The following is a 19,512-nucleotide window of genomic DNA, read 5'->3' on the forward strand; positions in this document are numbered from 1 at the left end:
AGCTATAAATAAGATCAAATCCAAGCTGACCGATTTATAAGCTGTCATATTGACCACAGAACCAGGAGACTCCAGAGCAGCACACAGGAAGGTTTAAACAGGTTTATTGAAAGGATGTTTTCTGGGCAGCGTCAGGACTCCATAGCCGGCCGGCTTACGGAAACGGCTCACTAGAGGGGAGAGAGCCATTACCATCTGGCAGATGGACTTGGATGTGAGGAAGAGTAGTTTGAGGCTTACTTGTGGAAGAAGGTGGGGAGTCTGGGGAGATGAGCAAGCCACAGAGGCTGAGGTTGGCCGGCAAGCGTGTCATGTGGGTGGATTCCTCCAGAAGGTGTGCAACGTTGGAGGTTGGACACGCAGAGAGAGAAGCGGGGAGCGAGTCTTGAACTTGATCTGAAGGATCCACAGCGGTCCTTGGGAGTGAATTTAATGAAGTATTCACCATGAACAGAAGGCTACTCACAGTGGTTTATCCAGGGACGGGTTTGCTGACACCAAACAGGAAGAACAACCAGAACCACAGAGGGTTATTCAAAGCAGGACTGCTGACAGCAACTGTGAGGGAGTACAGAGCTGGGTTAGATGCAGGCAGGGAAACACAGAAGCAGGGTTGGTTCGGTCTGATTAACACACAGCAAGGTCTACGATCCCACGACTCCTTCAGAGTCCCAGCCGCTTCAGTATCCTGATGCTGATTGCTCCAAATGCAGGGCAGCTGAGAGCTGTGGGGCAGCACCTGCCTGCCGCACCCTGGTGGAGGAAGAGGGAATAACACTCACACAGAACACAATACCTGCACTCAGCTCCATGGGCTGAAAGAAGCATGTCTACGTAGAAATAATATCCGTGTTGAAACGGAGGGAGATAATCTGCTTGAATTCATTGAAGCATTTATAAGGGCTGAACTAACCCTCCAAGAAATTGGTCTTGGGATAAAACGCTGTCACTGTGCTCTGCGACCCAAACCACCACAGAATGCGAACCCCCACTCCATTGAGATTTGCTTTTCAGAATCATAGATCTGGAGCTCCATTCCACATGGAAGAAAGGAGAGATTCGTCACAATCAACCAAGAATTTACTTTGATCAAGACTATCCGACTGAGACTCAAAAGAAAAGGAAAAAATACGCACCTATCAGAAAGCTTCTGAAAGAGAAAGGTCTACGCTTCCAAACCCCACCACCAGCCAAGCTTCGGGTGATATTTGACAGCGGCCCAGTTACGTACAACACCCCCACAGAGGCCATGGAGGAGCTAAAGAGGAGAGGCATGGACTACCGGAGCGGTGAGGGAACCCCGCAGCGGCGCCGCTGGAGAGGCTGAACAGACCATCCTGGGCGAAGGTGGATGTCAGAAGACGAAACTCGGATGCACATGGAGAGAACTAGATGGTTTCCATCATGATGCTGGGGAGCCCTCCTCCATGCCCTAGAAGATAAATAGCTCCTCAAAATATTACCCAGGTGGTTAGAGTTAGAACTGCAATCAAAGGAAGCTGAACCAGAATATGGACCGAGTGTAGCATTCTAGCCGGACCTTATTCCGACATTACATTCAATAATAAGGACTGATGGATTATGGAGGGGTATTCAAACCCATTTATTAGCAGATAGAACACCATAAACACATCGTATGAACTGAAATAAAATAAAACATAAAATCATACACTCCACATATGACCACATTTCACATTTAGCTAGCCACACCATAAAAGGATGAATAGCTCCCGCTAGCATTAGCTTGTGTTATATATAACTAAGTATAATGTGTTCTTATGTTCATAACAGTGTGGAATTAGTCTGAACCTGTAGCGCTTAGAAAGTGAACTGTGCAGAACAATATGTATTATTTGTGAACTTGAAAAAACAGGAACTAAAGGGTGAGAATGAAGGTGTCAGTTTCATCCATAGAAGATGCCTCAAAACTGACCTTCATGTGTGAGAAACTGAGAAAACTGCACAACAAATGTCAAATGTATATTTCCTGGTATGAAGAGCAGAAGTGTTCCCCGACCGGGTGAATCAGCTTCAACCTCTAGTCTGTGTTTTGTTTTCTTAGACATTTAAGTTTAATTTTTTCTCGAGCAGATTTAAGATGCTTTGACCAAATAAACGAACACGCAGGAGTTTAGAAGAACAACTCCGATACTTGTTAGCTTGCAAAACATATGATAAATAAACTTAAAATCATTACAAAATAATACAGCTCAATACTGTACAACCATACCTGCCTTCCAGGTAGGTGCTAAATAAAAGGATGAATGGAAACTGGCAATATCCTTCATCAACAAAATTCCAGTACGAATATGCGAACGTTGACCGTCCCTTTTTTTATGCCGACCCCGGAAAAGAAAAGCAACATAGCCTACAAAAATAAAAGTCATGTAAACTATTTTTGGTGTAATTCCCCATAAATGTAAGATTATTAACTAGAGGCAAAAGAATCACAAACATTAATGCAAAAGGCACAATAATATATAATCAAAGGATATCTAAAAGATGTCAGTTATAACAAAATAATATAGGTCAATTACACTCCCACCAAATCATTGGTGTTTCAAATATAGAAGGCTGATAACCATGGAAAGAGGAAACACAAATGATTTCCTAACAACAAAAAAGAAATGACCAAAGACCAGAAATAAGCTATAAAAAGAGTGTCAGGATTTTACTTGTCGTTACCTAGCAACAAGACCAGTTTCTGAACTGGGCATTTAAGCACTGACTGCTTGGTGAGGCTTTCACCCCTTTTGCCTAGTTTTCTGTCACCCAAGACATATTTTTACTTTCCCAACTAAACCATCTCTATCCACTGTAGTTTCTAAAACTTTGTTATAAACTTTAAGAAAAAAAAAACTTGGATCGACGCCGCCATTGTGTAGTTTTTTTCCAAGAAACCTAAACTATAATGTGAGTCAAACGAACTACATGACCCACAAGCCAACAGTGCTTCTGATCGATGTTTTCCACCTGCGTTCAGGATGGAGGGAACAAACGCAGGTGGAGAACTGGACGTAGTAAAATTGGATTAGCAACGTAAAGTCAGAAGTAAAGATTTATCTATTAAACTCATAGAGCTGACAGGAAAGTCACAAATATTACTGAACTTCAGGAGAGTTGATGTTAACACGCAGTCTGCTGCTTGTAAAACGTGTTTAGTTGTAATCAAGTTCACCAGAGATTAAAGGACACTTGTTAGACAGATTCTGGATTAAATCAGTCCTGCATCTCTTCATTCATCAAACCAAAAGTATCATCATGTGTCAAGTTTCATCTGACCAACAAAACTGCTGCATTAAAGATTTAAGAGCCTTTGCCACAGTAGAGGGGAAAGGTACGGAAGCCCGTGAGGGGACATGGAGGTTGTTTTTGTTTTTTTGCGTCTCCACGCAATACTTTTACGTTCGGCATTTTGGAGCAACAGCACAGATGATAAACTGCTCATAAAACAAACACTGATATGTCATTGATATGATTTATTTATCATATGCAGGTTAACATGCAGTAAACAATGTGATTAAATGTTTAGGATAAGAAGAACCGTTCAAATCACGATAAAAACAAAAACACTAATGTCATACAAAAAAAAGTACCCATCATGCAGCAGTAATAAGGAAATAAAGTGTCACAGATGTGGTTTCATGTAGTTTTATTGTTCAGTAGTTTGTTTGACAGCTTGTGGATAAAAATTGTCTTTTAGTCTGATTTGAAGATCATTTTATTTAAGGCTGATTTCAAAATAAAACTCAATAAATCTCAAAACGGGTGTAGTGTTTGTTTCATTTTTGCAGTTATCTGGTTTGGAAACTATCCCACAAAATATTGCGAGATAACTCACAAGGTGGCAATGCTTGTGCAACTGGGTCTAGCCTGCTTGAATAGTAAGCTACTGGTCTATTTTTGTGGTATGTTTTTGTAGCAACAGAGATGTCATATAACCCTTCCTGCAATCTGCTGTTTGACTAAATGGTTTTTCATAATTTGGGAGTGCTAGAATAGACGCTGAACATAATGCTTGTTTTACTTTGCAGAAGGCTATTTCCCCTTCATCTGTCCAGGTTATTTTATCAGAGGCTGTCATGGGTTCAGAATAGATCATTTTTGAAAGTGGGTCAACTATTTCAGCATAATTTGCTACCCAAGACCTGCAGTAGTTACACAGTCCTAAAAAGGACATAGTTTGTTTTTTAGTTACAGGTTTAGGAGCTTGCAGAATAGCTTGTTTTCTGTCACCAGTTACAGCTCTACCCTCACCTGAGAGTTGATGACCTAGGTATTTCACTACTGGTTTCCACAACTGCAGTTTATTTTTATTTACCTTCTGACCTTGTTCTGCAAGGAAAACCAACAGTGCTAAAGTATTGGTTCTACTTTTATCTTCACTTGTGGAGGGTAGCAAAATATCATCTACATACACAAGTTATTGGCTTCCATTTGGAGGGTCAAAATTAACCGAACAATTCTGAATAGCTGTGGAAAATATAGTGGGACTTTCACAATAGAGAAATATTTCATTTCTGGCTTCAACAAGTTCAATAATGTATGTGGATCAGGCACATTTGGAGCTCTCTGAATTACTGACGCATTTATAGGTCTCAGATCCTGAACCATTCTCCATCCCACTGAAGGTGCCGCCATTTTAACAGGAAATATAGGGGTATTACATGGTGAGTCAGGGCATGGCACTATAACACCTGCTTGCAATAATTGTTGAATCACAGGTTCAATGCCTTCCTGTGCATCTGGTTTTAGGGGGTACTGTTTTACTTTGGGTCTCGTATCATTTTTTGGTTTCACCTCTACTGGTTGAAACCCTTTAATTAATCCTACATCTGAGGGTCCTTTTGTCCATAAGGATTCTGGAAGGTTTTCTAATCGCTGTTCCCCCTCAGCAGTTAGCATAAATCACTTAATTTGCCCGTCCTGCAGATGCACTGTTGGGTCCGCTGTCACTATCCATTTTAATGGCATTTTTATGTGGCCTGTCTGCCTGGACACCAAACAGTGATCTACTTGTGTCCAATCCGTAGCTGCTTGCACCATTTCAGCTTCGAATACTAAATCTTTCCATTTTTGTCTCTTTCTTTTTATCAGGGACACATGAAGAGGGGTTAAACTACTTCTGATATTCATGGCTTGAGGGGTTAAAGATGCTAAGCAGAAACAGACTCCATTATCTGACCAACACAAGCCTGTAAGCACTACATGCTGGGGTCCCAGCTTATGAATTTGTTTGTCATACTCATAATCTGGGCCTGGGTTTTTTTTATACCTCATAGTGACATGAAGCTCAGTGGGAGACATCTGGTTATAACCTGTCCCCACTCTCTCAACTGCTTGTTTTAGCAACATTTGGGGCATACATATTAGGTCTGGTTTTAGATCTAATGTCCAAAAATAGTGTTGCTCCCCCTGTCCTTCCTTGACAAAGATTTCTGTCTTCCCTTCTCTCACAGCCTCCATTCCACCCTGGGCGGTGGGTTTGATGGCTATCTTAAGCCAGACCATAAAATCTCTGCCCAAGAGATTGAAAGGGCATGAGGGTGAGAGAGCTACCGGTCCCACAGCTTGTACACCGGTTTTGGGGTCGGTGATAATAATGGGTACTGATAAAGGTTGGCCTGTCACCATGCGATTGGTGGACCTCACTAGCACCTGGTTATGAGACTGTCTTAATCCTAAATTATTCCTGAGAACTGTTCTACACGCTCCAGTATAACATAAGAAAACAACACGTTCATTGTTCTCCATCAAAGTCACTTTGGGTTTTCCATTCTTATCCATATATGCTGCAGCAATGTCTATCATTTCTTCATCTTCATCATGAGCATTATCCATAGTGTCCCCTCTATCATCTAGTCAAGGTTGAATAGGGTAGCCATTTGGACAGTTTTTAGCCCAATGACCATGCGGTCCACAAGCCCAGCATGCATCATCTCTACCGTCATCTTCCCCTCTCACTCGCCTCCGTCCCCCTAAGATCTCCTCTTCCTCTGAAAATTCCTCTCATTCTACCCCTCCCCCTACGTACTGGTCCTGCATAAAATACCTCATCTTCAGCATAGAAGGTATCAGTAGGGGGTTGTTTTTGCTTTCCACTGCCCACCTTTTTAGCATGCATTGTTCAGTTCTGCCAACTGCTAACCCTAACCCTAACTGCAGGTGGGTAGATCAGTTTTATGTTTTGTGACCCAGTTACGAATCATAGTTAAAGCCTGGAGGGCATTTTTTAACTGCTGTTTATAGGGACTGTCATCAACATCATCGTGTTGCAGTCCACTATTCCTTTTAAACACTTCTACCATTCTTATTCTGTACTCAATGACTGGCTCCCCTATTGTTACTTGGTTTCTAACCCTAACCCTAACCCTAACCCTTGATTACAATGTTCATACTGTATATTTATGTAATCTACCAACTGGCCTCAACTCTCAGGATAAATACCTCCTTAAAATATTACTGACTGCTGGGAGAAAGGCAATAACAAGGAATGGGTTTAACAGAACCCCACCGACATTGAGAGACTGGGGAAACCATTGTAGTAAAAATATGTGAAAATGAAAAGCTTACTTTTTCCCTCAGACTCTGTAGTAAAAAGGCTCAAATACTGTTCAAAATGGCTAATTTATGTAAATGTGAACTCATTATTCTTTTGGCTGTGACTGGTCTGATATCAAGCAGAGCGTCACTCTTCCCCCCTCTCCCCATAACATTTTATAACTTGCTGCAACTTTGAACAAAATCACTCCTTAATCCCACCCTTTATTCCTTCTCCGGGCACGCGATGCATCTCCTCCTGTGGTGACCCGTTTGTTATATGTTGTTACCTTAATATGCTCTCCTCTTGTAAAATTATAAATCTCTGAATAAAAATAAAGTTGAACAAAAAAAACTGCTGAAATGCTTCAGGGTTGATGATCTCCAGAGTTCATCCCGTTGTTCATTCTAATGTAGCAGAAACCTAAGTTTACAACACCTTAAAGCACACATCCAATCAGAGCGCAGGGAAGATTAACCTCTAACCCCTCCTCCACCTGAGATCAGAGCATGCTGTTTCTGCAGGGTTCTGGTATGGCCCTGTACCAGCTCAGAGGAAAATCCTCCACCTGAGGCTCAGACATGATCATTTTTTGCTTTTTGATCTGTTTTCCCCTCAGGGAAATAAGCTAAGGACTTTCCACTAGTTCATGCAGAGTCAGGTCTGGAGAGTTTCTTTCTCTGGCAGAAGCTTTTGTCTTTTTGAAGTCAGGAACTAAAAACCTGAACTGATCTCAGAGTTCATGAAGAATCAGTGAAGCTAACAGAAGAACAATACAACCAAGCTCCTGTACAGGCAGCACAGCAGTTGGCGCTGTTGCACTAAATGTTGGTGCCAGACTGCAGTCAGGTTCTATTGCTGCATATTTCAAAATGTCTGCTTGGAGTTATTGAAACATCTCATTTGTCAGATCAGTGACCTCAGCCTAACCAGCCAATCAGAGACCTTAGAAACATGAAAACTTTAAACTTGGAATATTAAAGCTGGAGCTTGAGTTCAGACACTCTAATGACCAATCAGAGAAAATCAGTTAAACCTCTTTATTCTGTGAGATTAAATCTACTGCAGAACTGAGACAAACTGAGAGACACCTCCAGACACAAAGAAATAAAACCATCAATGCAGAAAAACAAAAAGAAAGTCAAATGGTGTTCTTCTTCCCTCTCGTTGGTCCATCTGACAGAGCCTTGTGGGCAGAGCTGGGCTGCTGATCTTCCTCGCCGCTGTGAGGACCCTGTCTACCAGATAGTCGATCCAGAGACTTCGGCGATTGGTCGCTCTTTGTCTGATGGCAGAAGGCAGCCAGGTCGGCACGGAAAGATGGTGTGTAGAAACCGTAGATGACTGGATCGCAGCAGGTGTTCAGATTTCCAAACACAAAAAGGGCGTGGTGGATGTACTCAGGTGTGACACGCAGCATGTCGGGCTGAAACCAGTACCAGATACCCAGCAGGTAATACGGAGTCCAACACACAATAAAGGATAGCACAATGACCACTGTCATCTTTAGAGTCTTCATCCGAGCCTTGGGAATGATGTCGGTGCCGCTGCGACGCAGGTCTGATTCACCTGCTGAGAGAGGGAGGGACTATATTAGCAGTACAGTTCTAGTGGTGGGGTCCACATGTATTACAGTGTCATTTAGATGCATTACAGGTGTGTTCCTGGTGTATCACAGATGCAGGTTCCGTATAACAGGTACCTTTGTCCTGCAGAAGCTGCTGGTTGATGTGCAGCAGGATGCAGCTGTAGCAGCAGATCATCATCAGCAGTGGGATGACATACAGAGTGATGAAGTGAAACATGTTGTAAACTGTTTCCTGCCAACGGTGACTGAAGCTGCCATGAGACACACACTGAGTAAAGTCTGCTGAGTCCACTCTGATGGTTCTGAAGATAAAGAGCTGCAGGAGAAACATAATCTGTAGTATTCATAACAGCATCTGGCTCAGGTCTAAATTCCGACTTTGGTAACTTCTCAGCTTCTCATTCCTAACAGAAACCAAAGGGAGCAGTTGGTCTGACCTAGCAACAGGAGATTCCATCAACCTAATCCTCCATTTGAGAGGAGAACATTCCTGCAAGGATTTATTGTTGTATGATTAACTGCAGTAACTTTCACCTGGATCAACTGGGTCTGAGACCAGCAGCAGGATCTCTGAGACTACAGAGAGACTGTAGCTGAGACGAGACACCGCTGAACCTAGAAGGGATCTCTGACAGGAAATGTGATCATGTGACCAGCTCATAATATATTCATGTGTAGCTGTGGCAACATGTCCCCTCCCCTCACCTTAACCTTCAGCTTGTCCTTCAGCCTTTTCATCATCTCTTTTATATAAAGGAGAGAGCATCCAGCCGCTGCACAAACACATGCTGCAGCAGAGGAGCTCTTATTTCTTCTTCCAGGAAGATCAGAGCAGGTTTCCTCTGCAAATACCAGTCAGGCTGGCAGTTAGCTTCCTCTTTTAGTCCTGATCAGTTCTGACCAGGTTGATCTTTGGTAGGACACAAACATTCAGGATGCAGAGTGCTCCCTGGAACTAAACCGAATCTTGATTGAACACCTTAAAAACAAATGTACCTGTGCAAACACGTACCTGTGGGGATGCAAGCAGCAAGCTCAGACTCCAGGCCAGGAGGAGCATGCATCGGTTCCTGCGGTGCGCGCTCAGAGCGTCCAGCGGGTGCAGGATGGCGTGGTGGCGGTCGAGGCTGATCACGACAAGGATGAAGGCCGAAGCGTGCATGGCGAATAGCTTCAGGAAACAGAGCAACTTACAGAGAGCATCACCTCCGTACCACTGCACCGTGATGTTCCACACAGCATCAAGGGGCATCACCACAAAGGTCATCATCAGGTCAGCCGATGCCAGGCTCAGCATCAGCGGCCGCAAGTGAGACGACAGCCGCCGGCCACGCCCACACCATACACTAGTCAACAATGCGAGGTTACTGCAGGCAGCAAACACAAAGAGGAAAAAGGTGGCGCCGACTCGGAACTGAGCAGCACGGGTAAAACTGGGAGGCTCCCAGTTTGTCAGAGGGGGATACTGGGAGATGTTGAGAGGAGTTGGGGGTACAGAGCTGCTGGGAAGAGCCAGAGATGACACGTTTTGTGACATCCTGTGAAGAAGAAGAAGTAGTGTTGTTAAGCATAGAGGTGTAGTTGAACAGAGTTGAGCCTAGCAGAAATTAGATTCGCAGGGACCAGAAACTGTTAACCTGGGACAAAAACAGTAAAAAATATCCTGAGCCAGTTGTTGACTCCAAATCTAGGTTTGCCCAGAGCTGTGTCTGACAGGTTCTTCAGACTCTAAAAGCTACATGAACAGCAGAAGAACACAGAACCTGGGAACCATTTAAAGAAACCATCCAGCATCACAATTGCTGGATGGTTTCTTTTATCACATCTAATTTTAACTAAACTAGTTAAAATTAGATGTGATAGTGTTTTGATGCTTCATCTCCTAACACTCAGCGTTTATTTTGTGGTCAGACATGTGAGCACATATATTTTAGAACCATGTACCCCTCAGAATCCTGAAGCATGTTCTGATTGGGTTCCTGATCCTACTGCAGTGCTGATGTGAAAACAAAGGCTTTTGTCTTTGGCTCTAAACACTTTTTCATTTCTCTTGGTGGCAGAATCACCTGCTGAGCTCTGATTCGATGCTTTGGACCACCTGTCCCCGGCAGTCTTATCTGCAGAGATCCATCAGAACCCTTTGTGCACTTACTGTCTCATCACAGATCACAGATAGTTTTCTTTCAGGCTCAAAGACTGCAGACAACCTGAGATGTTTCCATGGTAATACATTTATGCCGTCTGAAAAGTCAGCAGATGATGACTCACAGCACAACCTGTACCAAAACATGCTTCCTTAAATACTTCAGTTTGATGACTTTCTCCATCTGAACACTTTTATTGGACTCAGACGCTGAAGGTATGGTTAGATTCTTCAAAAACAGAATCCGTCATGTCTCACATGACGATGGACTACTTGGACCTGCGGATAGATCAGCTGATGAAACAGCTGATTTCATGTTATGCAGCTGCCGCAGAAGAGGTAAATCATCAAACATCCCAAAACTTAGCAAAGTCCTACCAGCCCCTGGAACAGACAAACCGGTTCTGTGAAAAAGTAAATGTTCTGACGTCTGTGATAAAACCAGGTCTAGCCATCAGGGTCCGGGCCCTGATGTTTGCAGCTTCAGGCTGTGGCAGCATGTTTATCTCCAGCCGAGTAATCTGACGGTGATCTGAAACTAGTTCAAACTGGGACTGATGTTCCTGTGAGGAGCCTTCAGCCTCCTCAATCAGATCAGAACCCAAACACATGCTCAGGTTTCAGCACACAGCAGCCAGAGGCTATTTTTAGCTGCAGGCTCTGTGTGTGTGTTCATGATGTCACCTTGGCAACCTGTACCTCAGTGACTGCAGAGCCCCAGGCCCCGCCCACTTATCTGAAGCCTCAGCTTTATATGGATACTCACACATGATGGAGAAAAGATGGAGACACGATGGAGATATGATGAAGACATGATGGAGAGATGATGGAGACATGATGGAGACAAGATGGAGACACGATGGAGACAAGATGGAGACACGATGGAGATATGATGAAGACATGATGGAGAGATGATGAGACAAGATGGAGACATGATGGAGACAAGATGGAGACACGATGGAGATATGATGAAGACATGATGGAGAGATGATGGAGACAAGATGGAGACACGATGGAGATATGATGAAGACATGATGGAGAGATGATGGAGACAAGATGGAGACATGATGGAGACAAGATGGAGACACGATGGAGATATGATGAAGACATGATGGAGAGATGATGGAGACAAGATGGAGACATGATGGAGACAAGATGGAGACACGATGGAGATATGATGAAGACATGATGGAGAGATGATGGAGACAAGATGGAGACATGATGGAGACAAGATGGAGACACGATGGAGATATGATGAAGACATGATGGAGAGATGATGGAGACAAGATGGAGACATGATGGAGACAAGATGGAGACACGATGGAGATATGATGAAGACATGATGGAGAGATGATGGAGACAAGATGGAGACATGATGGAGACAAGATGGAGATATGATGAAGACATGATGGAGAGATGATGGAGACAAGATGGAGACATGATGGAGACAAGATGGAGACATGATGGAGAGATGATGGAGACAAGATGGAGAGATAATGGAGATATGATGAAGACATGATGGAGAGATGATGGAGACAAGATGGAGACATGATGGAGACAAGATGGAGACATGATGGAGAGATGATGGAGACAAAATGGAGACATGATGGAGACAAGATGGAAACATGATGGAGACAAGATGGAGAGATGATGGAGACAAGATGGAGACATGATGGAGAAATGATGGAGATATGATGAAGACATGATGGAGAGATGATGGAGACAAGATGGAGAGATGATGGAGACAAGATGGAGACATGATGGAGAGATGATGGAGACAAGATGGAGAGATGATGGAGACAAGATGGAGACATGATGGAGACATGATGGAGACATGATGGAGACAAGATGGAGATATGATGGAGACAAGATGGAGACATGATGGAGAAATGATGGAGATATGATGGAGATAGCATGGAGACATGATGGAGACAAGATGGAGATATGATGGAGACATGATGGAGAGATGATGGAGACATGATGGAGACAAGATGGAGACACGATGGAGATATGATGAAGACATGATGGAGAGATGATGAGACAAGATGGAGACATGATGGAGACAAGATGGAGACACGATGGAGATATGATGAAGACATGATGGAGAGATGATGGAGACAAGATGGAGACACGATGGAGATATGATGGAGAGATGATGGAGACAAGATGGAGACATGATGGAGACAAGATGGAGACACGATGGAGATATGATGAAGACATGATGGAGAGATGATGGAGACAAGATGGAGACATGATGGAGACAAGATGGAGACATGATGGAGACACGATGGAGACACGATGGAGATATGATGAAGACATGATGGAGAGATGATGGAGACAAGATGGAGACATGATGGAGACAAGATGGAGACACGATGGAGATATGATGAAGACATGATGGAGAGATGATGGAGACAAGATGGAGACATGATGGAGACAAGATGGAGACACGATGGAGATATGATGAAGACATGATGGAGAGATGATGGAGACAAGATGGAGACATGATGGAGACAAGATGGAGATATGATGAAGACATGATGGAGAGATGATGGAGACAAGATGGAGACATGATGGAGACAAGATGGAGACATGATGGAGAGATGATGGAGACAAGATGGAGAGATAATGGAGAGATGATGGAGACAAGATGGAGAGATGATGGAGACAAGATGGAGACATGATGGAGAGATGATGGAGACAAGATGGAGAGATGATGGAGACAAGATGGAGACATGATGGAGAAATGATGGAGATATGATGGAGACAAGATGGAGATATGATGGAGACAAGATGGAGACATGATGGAGAAATGATGGAGATATGATGGAGATAGCATGGAGACATGATGGAGACAAGATGGAGATATGATGGAGACATGATGGAGAGATGATGGAGACATGATGGAGACAAGATGGAGACACGATGGAGATATGATGAAGACATGATGGAGAGATGATGGAGACAAGATGGAGACATGATGGAGACAAGATGGAGACACGATGGAGATATGATGAAGACATGATGGAGAGATGATGGAGACAAGATGGAGACACGATGGAGATATGATGAAGACATGATGGAGAGATGATGGAGACAAGATGGAGACATGATGGAGACAAGATGGAGACACGATGGAGATATGATGAAGACATGATGGAGAGATGATGGAGACAAGATGGAGACATGATGGAGACAAGATGGAGACACGATGGAGATATGATGAAGACATGATGGAGAGATGATGGAGACAAGATGGAGACATGATGGAGACAAGATGGAGACACGATGGAGATATGATGAAGACATGATGGAGAGATGATGGAGACAAGATGGAGACATGATGGAGACAAGATGGAGACATGATGGAGAGATGATGGAGACAAGATGGAGAGATAATGGAGATATGATGAAGACATGATGCAGAGATGATGGAGACAAGATTGAGACATGATGGAGACAAGATGGAGACATGATGGAGAGATGATGGAGACAAAATGGAGAGATGATGGAGACAAGATGGAGACATGATGGAGACAAGATGGAGAGATGATGGAGACAAGATGGAGACATGATGGAGAAATGATGGAGATATGATGAAGACATGATGGAGAGATGATGGAGACAAGATGGAGAGATGATGGAGACAAGATGGAGACATGATGGAGAGATGATGGAGACAAGATGGAGAGATGATGGAGACAAGATGGAGACATGATGGAGAAATGATGGAGATATGATGGAGACAAGATGGAGATATGATGGAGACAAGATGGAGACATGATGGAGAAATGATGGAGATATGATGGAGATAGCATGGAGACATGATGGAGACAAGATGGAGATATGATGGAGACATGATGGAGAGATGATGGAGACATGATGGAGACAAGATGGAGACACGATGGAGATATGATGAAGACATGATGGAGAGATGATGAGACAAGATGGAGACATGATGGAGACAAGATGGAGACACGATGGAGATATGATGAAGACATGATGGAGAGATGATGGAGACAAGATGGAGACACGATGGAGATATGATGAAGACATGATGGAGAGATGATGGAGACAAGATGGAGACATGATGGAGACAAGATGGAGACACGATGGAGATATGATGAAGACATGATGGAGAGATGATGGAGACAAGATGGAGACATGATGGAGACAAGATGGAGACACGATGGAGATATGATGAAGACATGATGGAGAGATGATGGAGACAAGATGGAGACATGATGGAGACAAGATGGAGACACGATGGAGATATGATGAAGACATGATGGAGAGATGATGGAGACAAGATGGAGACATGATGGAGACAAGATGAAGACACGATGGAGATATGATGAAGACATGATGGAGAGATGATGGAGACAAGATGGAGACGTGATGGAGAGATGATGGAGGCAAGATGGAGAGATGATGGAGACAAGATGGAGACATGATGGAGAAATGATGGAGATATGATGGAGACAAGATGGAGATATGATGGAGACAAGATGGAGACATGATGGAGAAATGATGGAGATATGATGGAGATAGCATGGAGACATGATGGAGACAAGATGGAGATATGATGGAGACATGATGGAGACATGATGGAGACAAGATGGAGATATGATGGAGATATGATGGAGATATGATGGAGATAGCATGGAGACATGATGGAGACAAGATGGAGATATGATGAAGACATGATGGAGAGATGATGGAGACAAGATGGAGAGATGATGGAGACAAGATGGAGACATGATGGAGATATGATGGAGATAGCATGGAGACATGATGGAGAAATCATGGAGATATGATGGAGAAATCATGGAGATATGATGGAGATAGCATGGAGACATGATGGAGACAAGATGGAGATATGATGGAGACATGATGGAGACAAGATGGAGATATGATGGAGATATGATGAAGACATGATGGAGAGATGATGGAGACAAGATGGAGAGATGATGGAGACAAGATGGAGACATGATGGAGATATGATGGAGATAGCATGGAGACATGATGGAGAAATCATGGAGATATGATGGAGATAGCATGGAGACATGATGGAGACAAGATGGAGATATGATGGAGACATGATGGAGACAAGATGGAGATATGATGGAGATATGATGAAGACATGATGGAGAGATGATGGAGACAAGATGGAGAGATGATGGAGACAAGATGGAGAGATGATGGAGACATGATGGAGAAATGATGGAGATATGATGAAGACATGATGGAGAGATGATGGAGACAAGATGGAGAGATGATGGAGACAAGATGGAGACATGATGGAAAGATGATGGAGAAATGATGGAGATATGATGGAGATAGCATGGAGACATGATGGAGACAAGATGGAGATATGATGGAGACATGATGGAGACATGATGGAGACAAGATGGAGATATGATGGAGATATGATGAAGACATGATGGAGAGATGATGGAGAGATGATGGAGAGATGATGGAGACAAGATGGAGAGATGATGGAGACAAGATGGAGATAGCATGGAGACATGATGGAGACAAGATGGAGATATGATGGAGACATGATGGAGACAAGATGGAGATATGATGGAGATATGATGAAGACATGATGGAGAGATGATGGAGACAAGATGGAGAGATGATGGAGACAAGATGGAGAGATGATGGAGACATGATGGAGAAATGATGGAGATATGATGAAGACATGATGGAGAGATGATGGAGACAAGATGGAGAGATGATGGAGACAAGATGGAGACAAGATGGAGAGATGATGGAGAAATGATGGAGATATGATGGAGATAGCATGGAGACATGATGGAGACAAGATGGAGATATGATGGAGACATGATGGAGACATGATGGAGACAAGATGGAGATATGATGGAGATATGATGAAGACATGATGGAGAGATGATGGAGAGATGATGGAGAGATGATGGAGACAAGATGGAGAGATGATGGAGACATGATGGACAAATGATGGAGATATGATGAAGACATGATGGAGAGATGATGGAGACAAGATGGAGAGATGATGGAGACATGATGGAAAGATGATGGAGACAAGATGGAGAGATGATGGAGAAATGATGGAGATAGCATGGAGACATGATGGAGACAAAATGGAGATATGATGGAGACATGATTGAGACATGATGGAGACAAAATGGAGACATGATGGAGATATGATGGAGACATGATGGAGACAAAATGGAGACATGATGGAGATATGATGGAGATAGCATGGAGACATGATGGAGAAATGATGGAGATATGATGGAGATAGCATGGAGACATGATGGAGACAAGATGGTGATATGATGGAGACATGATGGAGACAAAATGGAGACATGATGGAGATAGCACGGAGACATGATGGAGACAAGATGGTGATATGATGGAGACATGATGGAGATATGATGGAGATATGATGGAGATAGCATGGAGACATGATGGAGACAAGATGGTGATATGATGGAGACATGATGGAGACAAAATGGAGACATGATGGAGATAGCATGGAGACATGGAGACAAGATGGTGATATGATGGAGACATGATGGAGACAAGATGGAGATATGATGGAGATATGATGAAGACATGATGGAGAGATGATGGAGACAAGATGGAGAGATGATGGAGACAAGATGAAGAGATGATGGAGACATGATGGAGAAATGATGGAGATATGATGAAGACATGATGGAGAGATGATGGAGAAATGATGGAGACAAGATGGAGAGATGATGGAGAAATGATGGAGATTTGATGGAGATAGCATGGAGACATGATGGAGACAAGATGGTGATATGATGGAGACATGATGGAGACAAAATGGAGACATGATGGAGATAGCATGGAGACATGATGGAGACAAGATGGTGATATGATGGAGACATGATGGAGACAAAATGGAGACATGATGGAGATAGCATGGAGACATGATGGAGACAAGATGGTGATATGATGGAGACATGATGGAGACAAGATGGAGATATGATGGAGATATGATGAAGACATGATGGAGAGATGATGGAGACAAGATGGAGAGATGATGGAGAGATGATGGAGACAAGATGGAGAGATGATGGAGACATGATGGAGAAATGATGGAGATATGATGAAGACATGATGGAGAGATGATGGAGAAATGATGGAGACAAGATGGAGAGATGATGGAGAAATGATGGAGATATGATGGAGATAGCATGGAGACATGATGGAGACAAGATGGAGATAGCATGGAGACATGATGGAGACAAGATGGAGATATGATGGAGACATGATGGAGACAAAATGGAGACATGATGGAGATATGATGGAGACATGATGGAGACAAAATGGAGACATGATGGAGACAAGATGGAGATATGATGGAAAAACGTCAACCTTCAAATAATCGTGTACAGTTATGCACTCAATACTTGGTCGGGAATCCTTTTGCAGAAATGACTGCTTCAATGCGGCGTGGCATGGAGGCAATCAGCCTGTGGCACTGCTGAGGTCTTATGGAGGCCCAGGATGCTTCGATAGCGGCCTTTAGCTCATCCAGAGTGTTGGGTCTTGAGTCTCTCAACGTTCTCTTCACAATATCCCACAGATTCTCTATGGGGTTCAGGTCAGGAGAGTTGGCAGGCCAATTGAGCACAGTGATACCATGGTCAGTAAACCATTTACCAGTGGTTTTGGCACTGTGAGCAGGTGCCAGGTCGTGCTGAAAAATGAAATCTTCATCTCCATAAAGCTTTTCAGCAGATGGAAGCATGAAGTGCTCCAAAATCTCCTGATAGCTAGCTGCATTGACCCTGCCCTTGATAAAACACAGTGGACCAACACCAGCAGCTGACACGGCACCCCAGACCATCACTGACTGTGGGTACTTGACACTGGACTTCTGGCATTTTGGCATTTCCTTCTCCCCAGTCTTCCTCCAGACTCTGGCACCTTGATTTCTGAATGACATGCAGAATTTGCTTTCATCCGAAAAAATGTACTTTGGACCACTGAGCAACAGTCCAGTGCTGCTTCTCTGTAGCCCAGGTCAGGCGCTTCTGCCGCTGTTTCTGGTTCAAAAGTGGCTTGACCTGGGGAATGCGGCACCTGTAGCCCATTTCCTGCACACGCCTGTGCACGGTGGCTCTGGATGTTTCTACTCCAGACTCAGTCCACTGCTTCCGCAGGTCCACCAAGGTCTGGAATCGGCCCTTCTCCACAATCTTCCTCAGGGTCCGGTCACCTCTTCTCGTTGTGCAGCGTTTTCTGCCACACTTTTTCCTTCCCACAGACTTCCCACTGAGGTGCCTTGATACAGCACTCTGGGAACAGCCTATTCGTTCAGAAATGTCTTTCTGTGTCTTACCCTCTTGCTTGAGGGTGTCAATAGTGGCCTTCTGGACAGCAGTCAGGTCGGTAGTCTTACCCATGATTGGGGTTTTGAGTGATAAACCAGGCTGGGAGTTTTAAAGGCCTCAGGAATCTTTTGCAGGTGTTTAGATTTAACTTGTTGATTCAGATGATTAGGTTCATAGCTCGTTTAGAGACCCTTTTAATGATATGCTAATTTTGTGAGATAGGAATTTTGGGTTTTCATGAGCTGTATGCCAAAATCATCCGTATTAAGACAATAAAAGACCTGAAATATTTCAGTTAGTGTGCAATGAATCTAAAATATATGAATGTTAAATTTTCATCATGACATTATGGAAAATAATGAACTTTATCACAATATGCTAATATTTTGAGAAGGACCTGTAAACTGCTGAAACATCTGAGATGGGACACAACACTGAAGACAAACCTACTAAAGAGTTGGTGTTTTTACCTGCTCAGCAGCTCTGAATCTGCTCTCCTCCTCAGGCCACAGTTTTGTGTTCTCCTCCTCTCCTCCTCATGTTCCCCCAGAACTCCAACACACAGAGAACCCAGCAGAACTCAGAGGAATAGCTCAGGACCAGGTCAGGTCTGGATAAAGATCCACAGCAGCTGCAGCTGATCTGCAACACTGAGGAGGAAAACTGGAGAGACCTGGAGACTGCAGCATGGGGCGGAGCCTCAGCTGCCTCTGTGTGTGTGTGTGTGTGTGTGTGTGTGTGTGTATGTGTATGTGTGTGTGTGTGTGTGTGTGTATCTGCTCCAGGTTCAATAATGCTGGATTTACCCTCCTGTTTGTTTCACAGCAGATTCTGATCAGTCAGCTATGTTTCTGCTGAGTTTAAATCTGAGGCATAAAAACAACTT

At 43.6% G+C, this 19,512-nt stretch overlaps 1 protein-coding gene and 2 long non-coding RNA genes across 6 annotated transcripts; all 3 read right to left on the reverse strand.

The window, feature by feature from the left end:
• Positions 1–88: 88 nt before the first annotated feature.
• On the reverse strand, positions 89–975 carry LOC124865858. 4 transcript variants are annotated; one of them, XR_007037672.1, is made up of 4 exons: positions 914–975; positions 637–753; positions 241–558; positions 89–170 (listed from the first exon to the last, which is right to left on the reverse strand). It is a non-coding gene; the product is annotated as an uncharacterized LOC124865858 (long non-coding RNA). The 4 variants fall into 4 exon arrangements; XR_007037671.1 differs by having other exon boundaries at positions 241–753; XR_007037670.1 differs by lacking the exon at positions 914–975 and having other exon boundaries at positions 637–907.
• Positions 976–981: 6 nt separating this feature from the next.
• LOC124865859 lies at positions 982–2,620 on the reverse strand. The gene is made up of 3 exons (XR_007037673.1): positions 2,231–2,620; positions 1,137–1,432; positions 982–1,030 (listed from the first exon to the last, which is right to left on the reverse strand). It is a non-coding gene; the product is annotated as an uncharacterized LOC124865859 (long non-coding RNA).
• Positions 2,621–7,566: 4,946 nt separating this feature from the next.
• Positions 7,567–19,407, reverse strand: LOC124865419 (gonadotropin-releasing hormone II receptor-like). Its single transcript, XM_047360477.1, has 4 exons — positions 19,097–19,407; positions 9,142–9,667; positions 8,244–8,445; positions 7,567–8,113 (listed from the first exon to the last, which is right to left on the reverse strand). The coding sequence occupies exons 2-4, from the start codon at positions 9,664–9,666 to the stop codon at positions 7,683–7,685; spliced, it is 1,158 nt and encodes a 385-aa protein (XP_047216433.1). The 5' UTR covers position 9,667; positions 19,097–19,407; the 3' UTR covers positions 7,567–7,682.
• Between the last annotated feature and the right edge of the window lie 105 nt (positions 19,408–19,512).

This window comes from Girardinichthys multiradiatus, chromosome 3, assembly GCF_021462225.1.
Source record: "Girardinichthys multiradiatus isolate DD_20200921_A chromosome 3, DD_fGirMul_XY1, whole genome shotgun sequence".
Taxonomy (NCBI): Eukaryota; Metazoa; Chordata; class Actinopteri; order Cyprinodontiformes; family Goodeidae; genus Girardinichthys; species Girardinichthys multiradiatus.